At 47.1% G+C, this 22,281-nt stretch overlaps 1 protein-coding gene across 11 annotated transcripts in view; it reads left to right on the top strand.

Moving 5' to 3' along the window:
* ITPR1 (inositol 1,4,5-trisphosphate receptor type 1) overlaps window positions 1-22,281 on the top strand; it is a 356,972-nt gene that overhangs the window by 259,996 nt on the left and 74,695 nt on the right. For all 11 annotated transcript variants that reach the window (XM_033210504.1, XM_033210510.1, XM_033210513.1 and 8 more), the window contains 2 exons: window positions 14,181-14,361; window positions 16,165-16,418. In XM_033210504.1, the coding sequence (XP_033066395.1) occupies window positions 14,181-14,361; window positions 16,165-16,418 (435 nt within the window). The remainder of the gene's footprint in view (window positions 1-14,180; window positions 14,362-16,164; window positions 16,419-22,281) is intronic.

A 22,281-nucleotide genomic window follows, 5' to 3' on the forward strand; every position in this document is an offset into this window, starting at 1 on the left:
AGGCGGCAACACCACATCAGCCGCCTTTGGCTGGTCAGCGGTGTGCTGCATTTTCCCACTTAGCAGGAATTTGAAGCTTTCACATGCAGGGATCTTCTGGCCATAAAGTTATACTTCAGCTGCCGTGGATGCAAAGCTTGGCTTGAGTGTTTTGGAATTGCACCTCCTTCAGGATTATTGTTCATTCATTAATATAGTAAATTTTTTTGAAGGAGAGAGAAGAGGCCTTGCTATGTTAACCAAGCTGGCCTTGAACTCCTGGGCTCAAGAGATCTTTCTGTCTCAGCCTCCGGAGTAGCTGGAACTACTAGCTTGTGCCACCACAGCCAGCTTAATATAGCAGATGTTTATGTACTGAGCACTCCTTGGGTGTCAGGTGCTGTACACGTTGGCATTAATACAGTCAGGGATGAGACCAACATAGCCCCTGCCCTCCAGGAGCTTACAGTCTTGTGGGAGACAGAGATAGGAAATCAGCTCATAATCAGCTAAATCACAGCTTCAGAGAAGTGTGATGGGGAAGCAAACAGGGGCCACGAAGGGTGGTCAGGGAGGGCTTCTCTAGGGAGATGCCATTCAAGCTGAGACCCAGCAGATGGGAAGAGAAGGAGCTGCGTGAAGAGTAGCAGAGGGCAAGAGCATTCCAGAAGTGGGTTGGCTTGTGCTTGGGATGTTGGAGGAGCTGAGTGAAGGAGGCCGACGTGGTCTACCCCATGGCGGTCAGTCAGGGGCAGAGCTGCGGAAAGTATTTGCTCCACCAAGGTGACGGGCTTGTCATCAAGTGGGGGCTGGATGAGGTGATCTCTGTGGTTCCTGCCAATCCCTAGTCAGTGCTTCTAAAGGGCACCAAGTTGGCTTGGGCCTGTCCCCTGCTTAGATATGCACTGCTGCTGCCAAAGCCCTAATATACAAAGCAGCTTTACCCAGATGAGTGCTGTGTGATTTCACCCTGCCCTGCTCTAGCCACTCGGCCATCTGTACATCTTACTGTCAGCTGCCAGGGATGCTCTCTGTGGCCATGTGGAAGTTATCTGGTGGGCCAGCACACAGCAAAATGGGTCTGCAGGGTGGGGAGACATGAGAAGCCCCAGCACATTCTGCTCAGGACCAGACTTGGCTGTACCCGAGAGTCAGCTGAGTTGGGAAGAACTGGAGTTGACTGGGGGTGACTGCAGAGTCTTCATCAAGGAGGCACTTGCTTTGCTTGATGCTTTGCCATCTGTGAGCCAGTGTCCTTGCCTCCAGCAGGCCAGGGTGGATTTACTTTTTTCAGCTTCTATGGCCAAGTGTCCTTGTCACAGGTGTGTGGAGAGCAGAGAAGGGAACGTGGCTGGTGTAGACACCCTGCTGGTACTGTGTGGGCTCTCACCTGTTTTCTCTCCTGTACTCTTTGCAGTAGAGCCTCAAGTGATTCTCCTCCTCTTTCTCCATTGCAGATGAGGAAACTGAGGATAGAAGTTAATAAATGAGCTGTCCAAACCCACCTAGTTCCTAAGTCACCCCTTTGCATACGTTTCTACGTTGCTAAAGATGCAGGATAGAGATCACTTTCACTGAGCCGTGTGACTGCACCAACACAGAAAATGGGTGGGGCAAGGAATATTCTTGGCATCAGTATACCTTTCAAGTTGAATTCCCTGGGAACCTTGGAGCATTGAGGACAGGAAACGTTGATTGGTGTTGATTCATTGCCCCTCGGGTACACAGAATGGAAATAAGACCTGGGGAGTTGGTCCCAGAGATCAACTCCCCTAACCCTGCATCTCCTACTTCAGCCCTCACTCTTCACGATGCAGATTGCCGCCCCCATGGAGGAATAGCACCCAAGTCACTGCCAGGTCCTCAGCACTGGACCCTCCTCCCGGGTGGATGACTTAGTGATAGAATTTTCCAAGCACCTCTTGTATCTGTCTTTTCAGGGTTCATGAGACAAGGTGGAGGTCTGATGAGGAGGTCTTCGTGTCCTCCTGGCCACAGTTCCCACAGTGATCATGTGGGTGAGCCAAGACAGGACCTGAGAGTTTCACAAGAGCCACCAGAGGATACTTGTCATTGAATCATAGAACCAACCCTGGAAGCCACCCTCAGAGGCTGGCATGTGTCTCCTGCAGCCCAGACATGCAATTCACATTGTTCATTCCTTCTTTATGGACTGAAATGTTAAAGCCCCTCTGATTCCTTGGGCAAAAGTCTTTCCTGAGATCGAACCAAACTCTCCTTTGCTTTAGAGTACCTTTTTAATAAGCCTCATGTTGGCTTGAAGAGCCACCAGAACACCTTCTTGCCCTCCTGGAGGATTACCAAGGAGCTTCCTACCATGGTCCCCTTCCAGTTCAGGCAAATTTTGAGGTTGCGTCTATTTTATGTCTGTTTTCAAAGGTATCGTTGATTTGCCACTCCACTGGTCATCTTTGTTTTGTCTGGAGGATTTCCAATCTTCATGACTTGGCTGGACAAGACAGATGGCGGTGCCTTGTATCCCCACCGAAGATACTGGCCTTTGGCATCTGTTTGACCACTGAACCCAGAGAAAATTTGGAGTGTCCTTAACTTCTTGTTCCTGGGTCGGAGCCACAGGGTCCTCCAGAGTGGTGGCTGACCTATTTCTCTGAAATCCGGTTTTACTGTTAAATATTGCTGGAAACAGTGGTTGCCAGCAGCCTGCCTACACCATCAGAGGCTTCCTAAGATAATACCTTTAAATGTATTTTTTAGGAATTACTGTTTGCTGGTTGTTGAGTTGTTGATGAATATGTGTGACACAGTTAGTGTTCTGATCCACACAGGGTGTAGGGAACCACGTTGCTTACCAGATAGGGCAGAGCTTTCCCAGTAAGTCCCGGTTCCCGTGGGCACTGGGAGACAGGAAAGGAGAGCTGTTAAGCTTTCTGTCTCAGAAGAAAGGTGTTTTTTTCCTCAGTTTAAAACATTTTTTTTAGACATGGGGTCTTGCTGTGTTGCCCAGGCTAGTCTCGAAATCCTGGGCTCAAGCAGTCCTTCCACCTGGGCCTCCCTAACTGCTGGGATTACAGCTGTGAGTCACCACACTGGATCCTGAAACGTATTTTTAATAGAACAGGTTGGACTTTGCCGCCTGAAGAAAACTGAGTTCACCTTGAAAATCATCATGAAGATCCCCTGCCTTGGCCTTGACCCTGGAGCTTAGGCCCTTCCCTAGAGCCCAGTGACCAGATTAATGAGTGAAGGAAGGATTCCTTGTCTGCCACCTTTTCTCTCAGGTGTCAGGCATAGCGACGGGCGTCTGCCCCACCCTTACCTGGCAGGGTAGTTGAAACTGGTTTGTCTCTCACTTGTTAAGAGGTGACTGTACAGTGTGGATGAGGGAGGACCTTATTTCAGAAACATGAAATTGAAATGTTGACACCTCTCCAATACAGACTTGCTTCACTTCATCACTTCCTTTCTACTTGGAAGTTATTTCTGAGCTCATTAAAGCTGGAAACAACCTGAGAGAGGTTGGTAAACTGAGAGCTGCAGATGTTGGCTGGTTGGAAGCCATCAGACCTTGCAAAAAAGTTTTTTGTTGGGGTGAGTGATAATTTATGCCAAGGGAGTGTTAAATTCTGAATGCCCATTGTATTAATGATTAGACCCTTTTCATAGGTCAGAATTTTACTGAAGTCAAGACTGGTTTAAAATGTTGGAAAATGCTTTATGTGGAAAGGCTTGGGATTGTTTGAGAGGAGGGTCTGACACAAGCTTGTATTCTGCCTTTGGGTGTGTTAAACTTTGACAAGTGGAAGCAACGATGTTTATCTCTGCACGTGCAGAAATTTGGCTTCCATAGCTAGTGAAATTTCAGCCAATTTTTTTTAGCTTTAGGTTTCAGGGTACCTGTGAAGGTTTGTTATATAGGTAAACGCATGTGACAGGGGGTTGTGCAGATTATTTCATCACCCAGGTACTATGCCTAGTAGCCAATAGTTATTTTTTCTGCTCCTCTTCCTCCTCCCACCCTCCACCCTCAGGTAGACCCCAGTGTCTATTGTTTCCTTCTTTGTGTTCATGAGTTCTCATCATTTAGCTCTCACTTACACTCCAGAACGTGCGGATTTGGTTTTCTGTTCCTGCATTAGTTTGCTGACGATAATAGCCTCCAGCTCTATCCATGTTCCCACAAAAGATACGGTCTTGTTCTGTTTTTATGCCATCCAAACTTAAAAAAAAAAATCTACATTGTGACGGTTAATGGGAATTGCTATTCGTTGTGTTTTTGCTGTCAACTTAGAGGCCATTCAACCTACCAGAGCCAACTGGAATTATCACTGGATGCAATTTGGACACTAGTCTTTGGCCATTTACATAACACCCAGCTCCTTTCTGGATCCACTTATCTTACACCTTCCCTGGAAAGGGGTATTGTTGTTAGACAACTGTAGCACCTTCCGTCTGAGTAGTTCTTGGTACTAATCAAAGTGTTTTTCACACCTAATGTTTCATAACAGCCTTGCTGGGCCCCAGCTTCCATGTGATGCTGACATGGCAGGTGGTAGGACCCTCATTTTTTAGTTAAAGAATGCAGGGCACAAATGAGGTTAAGTAAATTGCCCATGATCACATGGCTGGATAGCAAGGAGCCAAGGCCATAATTTAGGTTTCCCGACTTCCAGTTCTCTAGGCACACTCTGCCTACCCAGGTGTGTTTTATTACCTAGTTCATGGTTCCTGGTCTTTGAGTTTGAATTGTAATCATTGGTTTCTAGAAGAAGGACTCCAGATCCACAGCAGTCATTGTGTGACAATGGTTTTGTTAATAATTTATTACCCCAGCCCTGGCAACCCTTCAGCTTGCAGAAGGGGATTGTTTGGGAGCCCATATTAACAAATGTATTAAACGTCATGGGAAAGTTGAGGCATTCGAATGCAGGTGTACCTTCCGCCACTATTCTTTACTGTGAGAGGAGCCTGTTTATGCCTCTGAAAGACCTGGTGGGTAGGGGTAGGGGTGGGGTGGATTATAAAATGCCAAAAGGTGTTCAGAACAGGACAGACTCCTGCTCAGGGGAGAGGCGTTTAACAGAGCAAGTGGTTGGGAACAGGGCTGAGGCGTCAGACAGGTGGGGCTTGGGTGCCAGGGCACTCATTAGGTGGATGACTCAGCAGGTTACTTCTTGGGGCCTCAGTTTCCTCATCTGTAAACTGGGGATGATAATGGCACCTACCCCATGGGGTAGTTCTGAGGATTAAATGAGATAATGCATATAAAGCACTTAGCACCCAGCAAATTGGAAATGTTCAGTTGCCATTCACTATAATAAAACTTGCAGAGAGAGGGTCCCTAGGGAGTGGCGAGTTCTCAGTTAATCACAGGTGTAGGAAGACAGCCAAGGTAAGCCCCACCTCTTGGTAGCCACTGGCATTGCTGTGTCACCCACAAAGTATCTGTTCAAGCTGGGCAGGAGTGGGTTAGTCTGGTTGGAGATGTCCCCTGAAGTCCCTGAGACTCCCAGAGTTGATGTGAAAAGGGAAAAATCAAAGATGCCCACAGAGAATTTACCTCAGCTGGTGGAAACTCAAGCTTTGGCTCACTGTTCAGCAGCCACATTTTTTCAAATTCTTGGCCTTAGTGTGAGAACTTAAATCATTTTGCAGCAGATAAGTGAGCAGCCATGGTGTCGTGGGCTGGATGGGTCAGGGCCGTGTCTTATGAGGCAGTGAGATGGAAAATCTCATTCTCTGGATTCTCTCAAGGCCCAGAGCGAGGGCTTCTGAAAGGTGGACCGACTTTCAGAGCGGATGGAAATGCTTTTCTTTGGGGAAGGATCCGAGTCCCGCAGTTGTCACTCTGTGCTGGACTGCTCCCCTGCAAGCCATCCCCGCTCCCGCCAGGCTCCACCCTGGGACACATACATCTATGCTCCCCACCACCGCCCTGTCCTGCAGCTGAGACGCTGCAAAGTGGCTCCTCCCCCAGAATGGCCTGGTGGCCCAGGAAGGGGGACAGGTGGGCTGGCTCACATTCCAGGAAGCGCCATGATCCTTGGACTGCAAAGCCTGGCTGTTCCCCTGAACTTCCCGAATTCTCGGAAAGATGGCTTCATGGATATATGTCCAGGTCATGGGGAGGACTTGTCTCTCCTATTCTTCTCTCCAGGACCACTTGCTTACACAGTTTGATTAGGTCTGTGACCTCTTGCACCTAAAGAAAGGAGTGTCCGCCTTTGAACTAGGTAATAAAACACACCTGGCTAGGCAGAGCGTTCCTGGAGAACTGGAAGTCAGGGAACCTAAATTATGGTCTTGGCTCCTTGCTATCCAGCCATGTGATCGTGGGCAATTTACTTAACCTCATTTGTGCCCAGGGGTTTTTAGCTGAAAAACGAGGGTCTTACCACCTGCCATGTCAGCATCACATGGAAGCTGGGGCCCAGCAAGGTTGTTATGAAACATTAGGTGTGAAAAACACTTTGATTACTACCAAGAACTACTCAGATGCAAAGTGCTATGTGTCTAATAATAATACCCCTTTCCAGGGAAGGGTAAGATAGGTGGATCCAGAAAGGAGCTGGGTGTTATGTAAATGGCCAAAGACTAGTGTCCAAATTGCATCCAATGATAATTCCAGGCCCTCTGTCTCCCTGCTGTCACCAGGGTGGCCACCACTGTCTGCGAGCCCCTAACCTCAGGGTGGCTCTTGTTCCTGAAATGAGGCAGGCTCATCATAACCACGCTCCATGGCTTTGCAAGGACTTGCGGGGCCGGGGGAGGATGGGGGAGCCAGGCTAATTAAGCAATCTTTTATTATTTTCAAGTCTGATCCGAAAAGGTAGTTTTGTTATTCTTTTAATCTGAGACCCCGATTCATTGGCCCCTCTACAGCTCAGTCAACCCAAGGAGGGAACATTGTGTACTTGACAATTAGCAGAAGGTGAGAATGTAAACTCGGGTTGTGGTTTCAACCAGCCACACACCCCAGTGTGGTCAAAAGTAACTGTCTTGGGCAGTCAGGAGAGGGAGGTTCTGTGTGACCCTGGCAAGTCCCTTTCCCTTTCTGGGCTTCAGTTTCCTCATCTGTGGAATGTGGAAGGATGGCCGACGTGGGTGGTTTTCAAGTGCTGCTCTCCTGGAGTTCCAAGGAGTTTCAATGGCGAGAGGGAGGAGACCCTCTTTGCTCTGCTTCATGTGGAGCTGTTTTGCTTTTTCTCTTTTATCTAGGGGGGTCTTTATCTAAGATGGTGTTTGGGGACTGGAGAGGAGCACGTTCCCCTGCTGAAAAAGGCATTTGGAAACTGCCGGAATCCAGTGCTTCCAGCTGCAGGGTTCTGTGATCTGCGTTCTCTTGCTCTTTTGTTGTGGTTGAAAGTTGGCTGACAGCAGCCATGCCCACTTCCTGTTCCCCCTGCCCAGTGGATTCAGGATGGAAACGGCCACTGCCGGGGTCACTGCCTCACCCTGCCCCTGCCCTGGCCTTTTGCTTAAAGCATATTGGGTCAGACCTGTCATCAGGGATGTCTAGGACTGGCGCTGCGGATCTGCTCACAGACCAGCTTCGTGTCTTCTGCTTTCCCTGCCTTTGACTCCGGCCTCACTGCTGGGGCTGGTTGTCTGTATTGGTTCAACATGCAGACAGGAGGAGAGTTGGTTGTGGCTCTGCCACAAGTCACTGACCTCTCCTAACCCCAGCTCTCTCATCTATAGTGTGACAGAATTATGAATGATGATATCTGCCTTGGCAATCTCCTAAGACTCTGGTGAGACAGCTTATATGGAAAGGGCTCTGGAATCAAATGTGATTTGGAGATGACTGGAGGGTAAGGAGGGGTCAGCCTGGGGGCGCGCAGATGGTGTTCCCTCTGGTGGAGAGGCAGCCTCAGAATGTGGCCCCTCTACAGAGTTCCTCAGCTTTCTGGGAACAAAGCAGACTTTCTGTTATCTTTTTTAAATTATTATTATTGTGATATAATTGACATATAATCATCGGCACAGATTTTAAATGTAGACTTTGATTAGATTTGACAAATGTTTTTATACCCATTATACTAGTTTTCTGTGGCTGCTGTAACAAATTCCTACAAACTTAGTGGCTTATTGTTTTATAAGTTCAACATGAGTCTTACTAGCTAGACTAAAGCAAGTGTTGGCAGGCCAGCGCTCCTTTCTGGAGGCTCTAGGGAAGAAGGCTTCCTTGCCTTTTCCAGTCTCCAGAGGCCACCCACATTCCTTGGCTTGTGGTCCCTTCCTCCATCTTCAGGTTTAGCAATGGTGAGTGGAGGCCTTCTCACATTGCCTCTAGCTACCCTCCTCTCCTGCCTCCTGCCTCCACTGTGAAGGCTCCTTGTAATTATGTTGAGCCCACCTGAGTAATCCAAGCTCATCCCTCTACTTTAAGGTCAGAGATTAGCAGCCTTTAGTCCATCTGCACCTTCAATTCCCCTTCGCCACATAAGGCAGCATTTTCACAGGTTCCAGGGACTAGAACATGGACATGTTTGAGGGGGCCATTCTGTCTACCACACCTGTGAAAGTGCCAACCTAATCAAGACGTTTCTTTCCTTCCAGAAAGTTGTCTTATTCCCATTTATAGTCCTTTTCTACTCACAACCCCCCACCACCCAGAGGCGACCACCATTTTGGTGTTTTTTTGAACGTTTATTTTAGATTCAGGAGGTAAATGTGCAGGTTTGTTACCTGGGTATATTGTGTGGTGCTGAGGTTTGGGGTACAAATGATCCCATCACCCGGGTGGTGAACATCGTACCCAAGAGTTTTTCAACCCTTGCTCCCGCCCAAGTACTCCCCAGTGTCTGTTTTTCCCCTCTTTATGTCCGTGAGTACCCAGTGTTTATCTCTCACTGACAAGTGAGAAAATGTAGTATTTGGTTTTTTGTTCCTGCATCAATTTGCTTAGGAAAATGACCCCCAGCTGCATCCATTTTGCTGCAGAGGACCTGATCTCAATCTCTTTTATGGCTGTGTAGTATTCCATGTTTTATATGTACCACATGTATTCAGCTCACTGTTGGTGGGTGCCTAGCAACCACCATTCTGATTTCTCTCACCATCACCTGAAGGGCTACCTCATATCTGCCAGGTGGGGTGGAGTGAAGAGTTTGAAAAAGTAAAATCTCTGATGATTTGCTCTTGGTCAGGGTGAAGAGGGATGAATTGAAAGAGGTTCAGAGGAGGGGGAGAGAGGGAGGCGATGTCGCACGTAGAGGGGCCCTGCTTCAGGAGCCTGGGGCAGGGAGGCTGTGCACCCACCTCCTCTGCTCTCAGCTCCCACCAGACGTAAGGAGACAGTCCCGAGGAGGACACTCCACTCCCCACCCAAACCCTGCATCGTTACAGAAAGAGGCTTAATGAACAGGTCTGTGACTGTGTGGAGGGCTCTTGTCTCTCTAAGTCTAGGTCACACCAGGTACCAGAGGGGGCAGGTGAACACCTCCAGCAGCCGCAGCCACAGCCAGCAATTCCAGAAGGCCCTCCCTGGGGACAGTTGCCCCTCTGCCTCCCTTCACTCCCAGGGCATGCCCCTTCTAAGGAGAAGTATGTTAGTTTTTTACCCACACTACCATCATGTTTCACTTCTACTCTCGCAACAGATACCACTGCTTCTCTTCTAGAAACCCCACTTCTTCCTTCGGGGGTACCTTTTTAAGTTTTTTCTTTCATTGGGACAGAAGTCTCACTATGTTGCCCAGGTAGGCCTTGAACTCCTGGGCTCAAAAATCTTCCTGCCTCAGCCTCCGGAGTAGCCGGGACTGCAGGCGTGCACCCCAGCACCCGGCTTGGAGTGTCTTTATTTGGCTTCTCAGTCAGGGGACTTACACCCTAAGCTCTAACATCCTCCCTGTTAGAGGATCCCTGGGCATCCTGGGGAGACTGCGTTCTTCGTAGTTGGGTATCTTGGGTCTGTGCTAAAATATTTGATGTGTACTATCTTTCAGGGCCCCCTGAGCTCTCCAAAGGAATAATCATTGTAACTAGCTCCATGGGTTTTTGGGTGAGATAACATGTGAAGGTTTGCCTGAGCTCCTGGTAGCTCGAAAGCAATCAGTGAGTGTTAGCTATCGTGTTACTGTGGTGATCTCACTGAGCCTTCATAACCATCCATGAAGTACGATTGTTACCCATTTTGCAGGTGAGAAGATTCAGGTTTCAGAGACATTGTCAGTTCCTAAGGTGACCCTCGCTAGTAAGCGGTGGAGCTGAGATCCAGGCTTTTCTGACTCTGGAAACACAGCTGTCACCTTGCTATTGTGTGCTAGCTGCTCACAGGGTTACCTTCACCTTGGGGTTTTCACATTCTACTAATGTAATGGTAGTAGAAAAACAAAATTAACACTATCAGTTTGCACTGTACTGAGCACTTGGTATGCATCGTGGCAGCCCTTCCATGTGGATTGAGAGAGGCTGGGCAGTGTGCCCAAGGCCGCAAAGCCAGTGGGTCAAGGACCTGGGACTCACACCCAGGCAGTCTGATTGCAAAGTCTGCCCTGCTAATTCCTCTGTTAAGAAACGCCTTCCCAGTGTGGCAATTCCTCAAAGATTTAGAACCAGAAATACCATTTGACCCAGCAATCCCATTGCTGGGTACATACCCAAAGGAATATAAATCATTCTGTTATAAAGTTACATGTATGCATATGTTTATTGCAGTACTCTTCATAATAGCAAAGACATGGAATCAACTCAAATGCCCATCACTGATAGATTGGATAAAGAAATTGTAGTACATAAACTATGCAGCCATAAAGTGTGGAATACTGTGCAGCCATAAAAAGGAATGAGATCGTGGCCTTTGCAGGGACATGGATGAAGCCAGGAGCCATTATCCTCAGCAAACTAATGCAGGAATAGGAAACCAAACACCGCATGTTCTCACTTATAAGTATGAGCTGAACAGTGAGAACACATGGACACAAGGAGGGGAACAACACACACTGGGTCCTGTTGAGGGAGGCGGGGGTTGGGGGGGAGTGTTAGGAAAAAGAGCTAATGCATGCTGGGCTTAATATGTAGGTGATGGGTGGGTTGATAGGTGCAGCAAACCACCGTATATTTACCTTTGTAACAAACCTGCACATCCTGCACAGATACCCCAGAACTTAAAACTTTTTTAATTTAAAAAATTTATTCAAACAGAATTAAAAAAAATAAATGCCTTCCTTCCATTGAGGCACTGGTTATATTTCTCCTTTTGATACCAAGAGTAGTATAACTCAGCACACCTCTCATTTCAGCTTGACCTCAGAGCCCGGCCTGGGACTCCTCTGAATCCTCATTCCCCATTCTCCAGTTCCCAACCTATTCTCTTTTTGATCTTCTGTGCTTACTCGTGTCTTCTAGACCTTATTATCCATTTTATTATTTTATTGAGCACATTCTATCGATACAGCTGCTTCGAACCTGTGAGCGAGTGCTGGAATCAGTAATGCGAAACAAACCTAGTGGCCGTGGCAGAAACACACACAGCAGTGTGGCGTTCTCAGTGCCTGGCCCTGCCTCATCTCATAAGAGCTTCTCTTACCCTGACCCTAGCGGTTGACAGCCGTTGGGTCACCCGGCTGGCCGTCAGACAGTGCGGTCTGTGGCAGGCTATCTGTGTGTGTCGCGTGGCGCTGCTATCAGATGACAGATGGCGGGCTTTATTTATTCATTTGCTTACTTAGTTGAAGGGCTTTTGTTTCCTTGAATGACCAGATTGTCCAAAATGCTTTTAAAGCTGCTTCCATGCCACAAGAACAGGGTTGGGATAGCAACTGAAGTGAATGGTCCTGCACGGCCACCTTCTGGTGCACCCTGGCTTTAGCCCCTGTGAGCCCACATGGGTGAGATGTTGGATGGCCTGTGTTGGTGGGAAATTCAGTCACCATAATTAGGTGGCTTCAGGTTGCATTCTTTGTACCCACCATTTTTTTTGTCTCTTTTGTTGATCTGAGGGTTCAAGAGCTCTCAAAGAAGTGAACAATTGAAAGTTGCTTTCTCTTATTTGAGCAATTTTCTAGAATTCATTTATTTTGGAGATTTATTTCTGTCATGTCCACCAAATATAAAAAGGATCTGACTGTCGGGAGGGGGCATCCAGTTATGGGGAGCCATAAAGTGTCCGGTTATATTCATTCTTTTATCAAATAATCATGGAGTGCCTTCTGTGTTGCTGGGTCTCTTCTAGGTGCTCTGGGGGCAGCTGAAAACCACTGAAGTGAGGCATCTGCCTTCATAGGGCTTGCGCTCTGCATAAGGCAGTAAGCAGGTGAAGAGTCAGTGCGACAGTGCAATTCAGAGGGCTTGACTGCTGTGAAGAACATAAAACGGGGCATGGAGAATAAGCAGTAGGCTTGGGAGCTGCTGTAGGGGCAGCCTCACTGAGCAGGCGGCATTGGTGGTGGGCCCAAAAGATGGGGGGCCCTAGCTAGGGGGAGAACCAGAAATATAAGAATAGGGCAGTGGCATTGAGTGTCTGCCACAGCACTGTTTACCAGCAGCCTCCTGGGTCACTTTTGTAGGGATAAAAGGCTATTTAGTAAATAGTTATTATGGTGTTTGTTGAATTACTGTGTGTTTTCCTCCTGAGGCTGTCAATTTCATGGGGGGAAGGTCCAGGCTCCTTTTTGCTCACTTCTTTTATAACTGACATAGTGCCCACCTCGTGACAAATGCAAAAATAAGTAGTGGATGGGTGGATGGATGGATGGATGGATGGATGGATGGATGGATGGATGGATGAGGAGGTAGATGGATGAGTGGATGGATGGATGAAATAGCAGGAAACCTAAAAGAAAAGAAAATAGGCAATAAAGGGCAATGGAGGACACTACAGACTTACCTTCGTTCCGGAGTAGGAATCGTGAAGGCCTCAGTGACACGCAGGATGACAAGGCCAAGTACAGGGGAGGTGGTGACTTGTGTCCTGGCATTTGGCAATGGCTGGAGAGAAAACAAACCAGGGAGCACAGGCAGGAAGGATGGATCCTGTGCTGTAAAAAACAACCAGAGGTAAAGAAGAACAGTTAGAAGGAAGAAAAAGAGCACGACCAAGAAGTGCATTGTGGGCAGACGGGACAGATGTTTGTCCACAAAGTGTGTGAGTCGATGGCTGGAAGAGTCAAAGCAGCTGAAGTTGCATGTTGATGATGGAAATGTGGTGGTTCCCTAGGGCTCTGCTGAATCAGGCATTGGGGTGTGTGTATGGATTAGTTTCAAGAGTTAAGGGGCTTTGAGAAGGTAATAAGATTTAAGATCTTTCTGGGATTGGAAGCCTAGGACTGCCTTCTATAGGGAAGTGCCATCTTTCCAAATGGAAGGATTTGAAATTGGCAGAAGATCCCCTGGAAGAAGCAAATATATTGTTTGGAGCTCTGTTTTTTAAATGACCGTATTGTATTTTTATGTAAATAATTTACAACAGTGTGGTGTTTGCAAAGGGGTGAAAAGCGAATACTCATAAATGAAGTTGAGACACCATATTGTGTTTCTCCATCAACAGTGTATACTACTGCTTGCAGTGGGTCCAAAAACAAATGTGTATCCAAGAGGAGAGCTACCTGTTCATTTTGAGCTTCTTCATTTAACCACTCTTACCTGTCCTTTGAGACCCGATTTGAAGATGACCTTTTTCTTGAAGATTTTGGAATCACTATAGCATAGTGTCATCCTCACCAGCTCTGAGCATCTGTAATATAATTGTGTAGCTTCCTGAGCACTTTTTACTTAACATAATTTAGTCTGATTTATGGACATGTCATCCTAACCTGTTAATGAGCACAGGCAGCATATCTTATTCATGTGTATATTTTTGATAGGGCTCTGCCCAGGGGAAGAGGGCATAGAAGCCCTTAAACAAATGATTGGCCCTGCAGTAATCCCCCCACAAAAAGTCGGTTTTCATTATTAACAGTGTTGTTTTGTGTGTGTGCAAGGGTGAAAGGGAGTTGTTCTTAGTTGGCAACAGTCTGCCTACGACACTCGAGCATGCTCCCAAAGCCTATGTCTCTGTTCCAGTCACAGCAATTTGTTTCAAAGGCTCTGTGTTGAAAACCTCAGGCCTTAGAACCCAAGAACTACAGTGTGTGGAGTGGTCCTTAACGCTGACCTAAACTTAGATCATGCGTGAGGTTTTGCAGCTGGCTCTGATCTTCATTAGGTTTTGGTGTCATGAGTGGGGTGCAGTTTCTGGTCAGTTACAGTGTTCACAATCTATGGATTTTCCTTTGCAGCACTCCTTTTTCTGCCGCTTGACAGAAGATAAGAAGTCAGAGAAATTCTTTAAGGTGTTTTATGACCGGATGAAGGTGGCACAGCAAGAAATCAAAGCAACAGTGACAGTGAACACCAGTGACTTGGGAAATAAAAAGAAAGACGACGAGGTAGACAGGGATGCCCCGTCACGGAAAAAAGGTAAATGTTCTTCAGTCTTCAGTCAGCTGGACCGTGAACAACAGAGGAGTCCTTGTTTTCCTTCATTGTTTTCATTACTTCTGTGCTCTAAAATGCATTATGATGGGAGCTTTCAGAAGAAAAGCCAGCCTGGTTATGATGTAATTCTTCCTCAGTGACCTGAGCTGAAGCCCTGCTGCTCAGAAGGATCTTCCTGTTAATAAAGAACATTCCTCTTGGTCAAGCTTAGGGTTTTATTGGCAAGGGATCCATGAATATTCTTTTCCTGTGATTTATATTTAATGTTAGAGAAAGTTGAGGGAAATACGTATTTTAAAACTGGGTGTCAGTCCTTTGTCAGATAATGTTCTTTTGTTTTCTGAGGTGTTGGAAAGCTTATAAAGCTTTTTATCCAGTATCTCACCAGAAGAGAAGTCGTACTGGGGAGTGGGTAGACCCACAGGTGTTGGAGTCAGGTGGTCTTGAGAAAGTTAAGCACCCTGAGCCTCATGTTTCAAGTTTAGAACTGGGTTTCTCAACCGCAGCACAAGTGACATTTGGAGAATTCTTTGTTACAGGGCTGTCCGGCTGTCTTGTGCACTGTAAGATATTTAGCAGCATATACATTCTCTACCCAGTAGATGCCAGCAGCATACCCCTACTCCCAGAATGTCTCCAGACATTGCCAGTTGTCCCCTGGGTGGGGTTGGAGGCAAAATCACCCCTGGCTGAGAACAGCTGGTCTAGAATGGAGCTAAAGAGAAGAAAAAGAAGAATGGCTACCATTTACTAAGTGCTTACTAGGAATCAGGCACTGTTCAACGTTCTTTTTTAAAAACAAAATCTTGGCTCTGTCTCACTCTGTTGCCCAGGCTACAGTGCAGTGGCACGATCATTGTTCACTGCAGCCTCAAACTCCTGGGCTCAAATGATCCTCCCACCTCAGCCTCCTGAGTAGCTGGGACTGCAAGTATGCACCACCACGTCTGGCTAATGTTTAAAACAATTTTTTTTTTTTTTTTTTGTAGAGATGTAGTCTCACTATGTTGCCCAAGTTGGTCTTGAACTTCTGGCCTCAAGTGATCCTCTTGAGTAGCTGGGATTATAGTCCAGCCACTGTGCTGACTGTTCAAAGTTCTTTACAATTCCACTCCTTTTCAAACTCATGTCACCTCTGCAAGATAGATAAAATTGAGTTATCCCCATTTTACAGATGAGGGGACTGAGGCACAGAGATGGTAATTAAGTCATTATGGACATGCAGCTAGAAGGCAGTGGAGCCAGCATTTGAACCCAGCTTGTCTGGCTGTGGAGTCAATGCTGCTAACTGTAATGCCATGGTTACCTCACGGGGTTATTCTGAGGATGAGATAAAATAACACAGAATTCTTAATCATGGTGCTTTGACAGTTACAAAAGGGTCAGTTGTCATTACGACAACAATAATTGTGATTAGCATTATGTTGAGCTTCTTAAGAACTTTCTTGAGATATTATTCATGAATGCTCTCCCATTTTAAAGATGAGGAAGCTGAGGCCCAGACCCTTATATTTTTGAGGTTGACAGAACCTGTACTAAGGCTTTTCCTCTAAAACATATCGCACGCATAGGTAAAATGGTAGCACCACAAGTAAGGTGGCAGGGCGTGGCTCAGTTTTAATCCTGTCGAGGACTGAAAGCAGATTGTGACTTCTTGGAGTGTTTTGCCAACTTTGAAGATCTCTAGGAGATACAGGAATGTAGGTTTCTGAGTGTCACCTTTGGAGTGGTGAACAGGGACCGTGAGGACTTTGCAGCCTTTCATGCCTTGTGCTTGCTTTCTAGCTAAAGAGCCCACAACACAGATAACAGAAGAGGTCCGGGATCAGCTCCTGGAGGCCTCTGCTGCCACCAGGAAAGCCTTCACCACTTTCAGGAGGGAGGCTGATCCCGACGACCACTACCAGCCTGGAGAGGGCACCCAGGCCACTGCCGACAAGACCAAGGACGACCTGGAGATGAGCGCGGTCATCACCATCATGCAGCCCATCCTCCGCTTCCTGCAACTCCTGTGCGAAAACCACAACCGAGACCTGCAGGTGAGGGCCTGGGGGCGGGGGCATGGAGGGAGCTCAGGCAAGGCTGCCAAGGCCTGCCTTCCTCTGGTGGTTCAGCACCTCTCACTTGGGCCAGATTGCTTGAGCCAAGGATTCAGCAAGGTTCTTTTTTTATCTTTTTTCTTTTTATCTTTTCTTTTTTTTTTTTTTTGAGATGGAGTCTTGCTCTGTCGCCCAGGCTGGAGTACAGTGGCATGATCTTGGCTTGCTCCAACCTCCACCTCTTGGGTTCAAGCAATTCTCCTGCCTCAGCTTCCTGAGTAGCTGGAATTACAGGAGTGCACCACCATGCCCGGCTAATTTTTGTATTTTTAGTAGAGTCGGAGTTTCATCATGTTGGCCAGGCTGGTCTCAGACTCCTGATCTCAAGTGATCCCCCCACCTTGGCCTCTCAAAGTGCTGGGATTACAGGCGTGAGCCACCAAGGCTGGCCAGATCAGCAGAGTTCTCTGATGCAAAAGCCTGGGTCAGTGATGCGTCTCCTTGTCTGCCTGCCTGCTGTCTCCACCGAGCCAGAGACCACATCTTGTGCACCAACATAGGTGCCTGCCCCATATGTATTTGTTAAGTGTCTGTATGTGCCTGTTTATGTGTGTGTCTTGTAGCCTGTCACTGTTAGACATCTAGGTGCTCAGGTAAAAATGGGATGGATGGATGGTTAGATAATTAAATATATTAGATTTCTAAAATTGGATACATAGAAAGTTCTGATTAAATATTTGTTGACTGAATAAAGGAAATGGCTGCCTTTCAGTGTTTTACAGAAAGAGGTGCTCAGAAATCTTTGCTGAACTGATTATTCCAGAAATCCTTTGTTCATTTTGTTGTTGTTTTTGTGTAACCATGGCCAAAGTTCATTAGGCACTTATGATATCCTGGATCTTTAGTGTTGCTTATATGATTATATTTTATAGAGGAGGAAACTGAGGCGCAGAGGACACAGGGAGTGCAGAACTAAGACTTGAACCCAGGCATCTGAACATCTCCTTTATGATGGAATGTTTCTTCCTAAGACACTTCAGTCAGCTATGGTAGTTCTGTGTACTTGGGTTATGAGGGTATGGAAAGGAAATAATGCTAGTCCAGATCTAGCCAGGGGAAGGCACAGCCTTTTAATATTTACCTGGCTGACCTTGTCCCCCAGGTGACTTGATGCCTGTCACACCTTGATTGTGGCTACACAGTTGGTACTGCCACAGTGAATTGCTCTCACTTAAAACTTGCCACAGGCCGAGACGGGCGGATCACGAGGTCAGGAGATCGAGACCATCCTGGCTAACACGGTGAAACCCCGTCTCTACTAAAAAACACAAAAAACTAGCCAGGCAAGGTGGCGGGCGCCTGTAGTCCCAGCTACTTGGGAGGCTGAGGCAGGAGAATGGCGTAAACCTGGAGGCGGAGCTTGCAGTGAGCTGAGATCCGGCCACTGCACTCCAGCCTGGGCGACAGAGCGAGACTCCGTCTCAAAAAAAAAAAAAAAAACTTGCCACAGATTCTATGCCTGGATTAGCTAAGAAATTATATTGTTGATAAGTAAGGCGAACTGTGAAATGGAATTGAGAGAAACCGGCAACGTTAATACCTTCTATAGTTGTTTGAATTTTCAATCGGATTGAAGAGCCTCAACTTTGAAAAAGCATCTGAGATCTGAGGTCATCACCTGGCCAGATCTGACTCATGTTGGAAAGTGAAGGAATTTCACACAAACCCCACTGTTGGCCAGGCTGGACCCACAGTACCATGTGGCTTGCATGCTAGTGGGGGCCCCTCCAGATGAGGTTGGGTTCTTTCTTTTCTTTGGTGCCTGGCCCATTTCAGCCGGTGGTGCTCCGTGCTTGATCCCTGTTGCCATCTGAGTGTGGGATCTCAGCCATCAGTTTCCTTAGTTTTCTTGTCAGTTGCTCAGACTTTCCTCTTTTGGGCTTTAGAACACCTCAGCCCTAGATTTTCTTGCCAGGACTGTGCAGTCCAGTTGGGTGAAGCAAAGCACTTATGCCCCAAAGGCTCAGGGCTTGGTTACCATCTCACTGGCTGATAACCTCTATCTGAAGGCCACTGTTTCCCTGACATTGTCCACCCTCCACCTTCCATAACCCTACCACTAGTCACAGGGTTCAGGCAAAGGGGGAGTGAGTGACCCACAGAGGACTAAGCCTGAGCAGCTCAGCTTGGCACCTCTGTGGATGGGAGTGGGGGCACCCTGATGCCGGGGCCTGTTTCTGGGTAGAGCATGGTGATCAGTGCCCCTGTACTATTCCCCTGTGCAGGTGTCATTGGTCTCTGCCAGCCTTGGGGGTCCACAGGGGAAGTAGGTTGAGATGATGCCCAGGCATGTGTGTGTCATTTAATCAATATCAGTGAATCCCTGCTCTGTGCCCAGCATCCATGGTGACAGGACCTCACCCCTGCCTTCACAGAGCTGAGTCTAGGGTAGCAGCCACTTGGACTGAATGGAACCAGCCACTCCTTAGAGGAGAGGAACCAACCCAATGCAGGTCCTACAAGGCCTCTTAGAGGAGCTGGCATCTGCTGAGTTCTGAGTTTATGAAACCCAAGACTGCCTGGAGTAGAATCCCTCCATGAGTGTCAGAGGGGCAGTGCTAAGGTGCTTGTTCCCAAGCTTAGCTCTGGTGGCACGGGCTTGTTCCGCCTTCCCTCTCTCCCTGACCTTCCCTCCCTCGCCCATACACCTACTTCCTTCCACTGTGGAAGCAGAGTAAGGCTTTAATTGCACAGGTTCATCATGTCTTGTTTGGAAGTCTTCAGAATTTTAGTTTTAGCTCAGCTTTTTGCAGAATTCTCCTTTGAATCAATGCCCTGGGAACCCCATGGACAGAAGCACCTTTTAATGAAGTCCTTCCAAAACTCGTTTCTCAGTGCCTTGCTCTGTGGGAAATAGTGCTGTGGGGTGTTGGGGTGTATAGTATATTTTAACATATTTTAACGTAAAAAAAGACCTAGCAACATAATGTTTGAAGGTATCATAAAGATTATCCAGTTCAGTGCTTTTAAACTTTTTGATGGGCGGGGGGGCGCACAGGATCCTTTGTTTGAATATCTTATGCAGAAATACACTAAATACTGAAGACGAGAGCAAAGCTGCTCTGTTAAGAGTGGAAACTAGAGTGCTCCCTCACCTACGAGACCCTTGGGATGGCGGGGAGGAATTGCAGGGAGCCCCCAGGGTTCTGCAGGGCCCAGTTAGAAGCCCGTGATCTGGACCAGTGGTTCACAAGGATGGAGGTTGGAATCATCCTTAAAAACTTCTGCAAAATCAGACTCTCTCAGGTAGTGACTTGCTGCAATACAATTATTGTGTGTAGAAATCTACTTCTCCAAAGAATAGTTTTAAGCAGGACTCAGCCACTCTGAGTGCCATTCTGTGGCAGTATCCCAGAACAGGGGTGGGTCACTGTGTCCGGGATTCCTCTTGGATCGGACGGAAGGAGAAGGCATTCTCATAAGGAGAGCGTGTTCGGCTTCCTGGTGTAAAGCAGCACAGAGTCAGCGCAGACGGAGAAGGAATCCGGCCTTTTGCAGCAGCACCCTCTGGGCTCCTGCCCGGAGTCACTTGTCATATTTATAACCTTAACTTTCCTGTTGGTAAATGTTCAGAAGAGATAAAGTCACCAAGGCTCACTTTGCCAAACAGGCAGTTGCTGCCTTAAGCAAGCCTTGTTTACAGTGGTCAGAAATGTGATGGGAAAAACCGCTCTTCAGCCAGTTGGCATGTGTTTGGGGGCCCTCCCCTGAGAAGCTGGCTTTGCTCTTCCCCCTGGGGCAATGAAGGTCCTGCTCTCTTTCCACCAAAGTCTGTCTAAGCACAGACTTGACGTCTTCCATTTCCTTAACCCACCCATCTCAACTTGGTCCCAGGCCCTCCAAGGAAGACTGCAAAAAGGGCAGGATTTCTCTAGCCTGGACAAGGCAGGGTGGTACATGCTGAAGGGGAGTTCTCTTCTCTGAGAAGGGGTTCCCTGTGCCTCATAGTGAGTGGCGTGCCTCTGTTTATGGAGAGGGCCAGAGGAAATGGATCTGAGTCTGGGACAGATTCAGTCCAGACACTCTGAAAGCCATGAAAGATGGGAGAGGCTTTCAGGAATGGGCAGCCATTGTCTTCATGGGGAGTTTGAAACACGTGGGCCCAGCTAGCCTGGAAGAGGACTTCCCAGTCCTCTTCCCTCCATTCATTTCATTTAGTTCAGATTATTTCAACCAGTGTTTGCAAAGCACCTGGTAGGTGCCAGTCCCTGTGCCAGCTGCTGGGCACCCAGCGCTGTCAACGTGGTCCTTGGTGAGTTGATTGGCCCCTCTGTACACACATCACAGGGTGAGGAGGGCTGGAAGAGGCGACGCGCAGTGCTCCCATCTCACTGGAGCAGGTCTCAGGGGTCGGAGGAGCTTCCTAGAAGTGACTTTAGACCACATCCTGAAGGAAGAGGAGTCATTCGGGGTGGAGGCCCTGAGGGCAACAGGCAGAGGGCATTGCCTGGTAGGAGCCCAGAGGCCAGGCAGAGAATGAAGAGTGCTTGAAGTGTGTTGTAAATACTGGTTGAAATAATCTGAATAAAATGAAATGAATTCGTCAGGAGTGGTAACAGAAGTTTGAGAGACAGATGTTATAAGGTGTAAGACTTGCCTCTCAGATGTTATAAGAGTTGCCTCTCTTTCATCCATAGAGACTTGGTTGTTGGTTTAGACTGTATCCTTAAGTCCTTTTTCTATATATTCTAATGGGAACATTTGTTACATATTAATCTGTATGCCTTTTTAAATTCATTGGGAGCAGTAACAGAAATTTGAGAGGCAGATGGGCTAGGAGAGCCTTGCTGTGAATTTCCGCCATGGACAGCCAGGCCCTCTCCAGAGTTGTCCCAAACACTCCTCCTGTGCCCCTGCACAGAGCGGGGCTGAGCCAAGCCCTCACACAGGTAGTATCTTCCCTGAGGAGCTGGAGCAAGGCAGAAATGGCTATGAAATCCTCCTCTGGTTTCCCTTAGAGAAACAGTTGAGTTGACTGAGAAACACACAGTCCCAAATCATCTATTCTCCCTCCACCTCCCACCTGGACCTGAACTTGTTATGAAGCAAAAGGGATTTGGGTTAAGTTGTAGTGGGGAGAAAGGAGGCGGTTAGTTTGGTGATGAGTCAAGCATTGAACTTGGTTACCAGCTCTTAACCTGTGCATTTACAAATGTTTTAATTACACAGGGAATGTGTGGATATATTCTTTTTATAAAGACGAAATGAATATAAGTATTTAGTTCCAAGAGTTGCCTCTCTTTCATCCATAGAGAATTGGTTATTGGTTTAGACTGTATCCTTTAGTCCTTTTCTATATATTGAAATGGGAACATTTGTTAGATATTAATCTATATGCCTTTTTGAAAAAACTTGACAGTGTGTCCTAGAGATCTTTCCATATTGGCACATATGGATCTACTCAGTGTTTCTAATTTATAATATTAAATGATATAGATACACTGTAATTTGTTTACTCCTCAATTGGTGCGCAATTAGGTTGTTTCCAGTTCTTCACTGTCACAAACAGTACTATAATGAACATCCAATACAGACTTTGTGAGTAGAAGTGAATACTTCATAGAAGTGGAAATTATTGGGTCAAAGATCATGTCCATTTTATCTTTTCGTATTGCCCATTTTTTACAGTAACCATGTCGCTTTGGTAACTGAGAAAGAGAACATACATAATTAATTTTTGCTTCTTTTTAAGAACAGATTACTGGAGCCTCTGAAAAAAATCTCCTCATTAAAATACTCTATTTCTCAAGTTGGGCAAATGTGGCTTTTTAAATTTTGTTGAGGAAGTGTCTTGCTCCTATCT

The sequence above is a fragment of the Trachypithecus francoisi genome, unplaced genomic scaffold (genome assembly GCF_009764315.1).
Source record: "Trachypithecus francoisi isolate TF-2019V2 unplaced genomic scaffold, Tfra_2.0 Lachesis_group0, whole genome shotgun sequence".
Taxonomy (NCBI): domain Eukaryota; kingdom Metazoa; phylum Chordata; class Mammalia; order Primates; family Cercopithecidae; genus Trachypithecus; species Trachypithecus francoisi.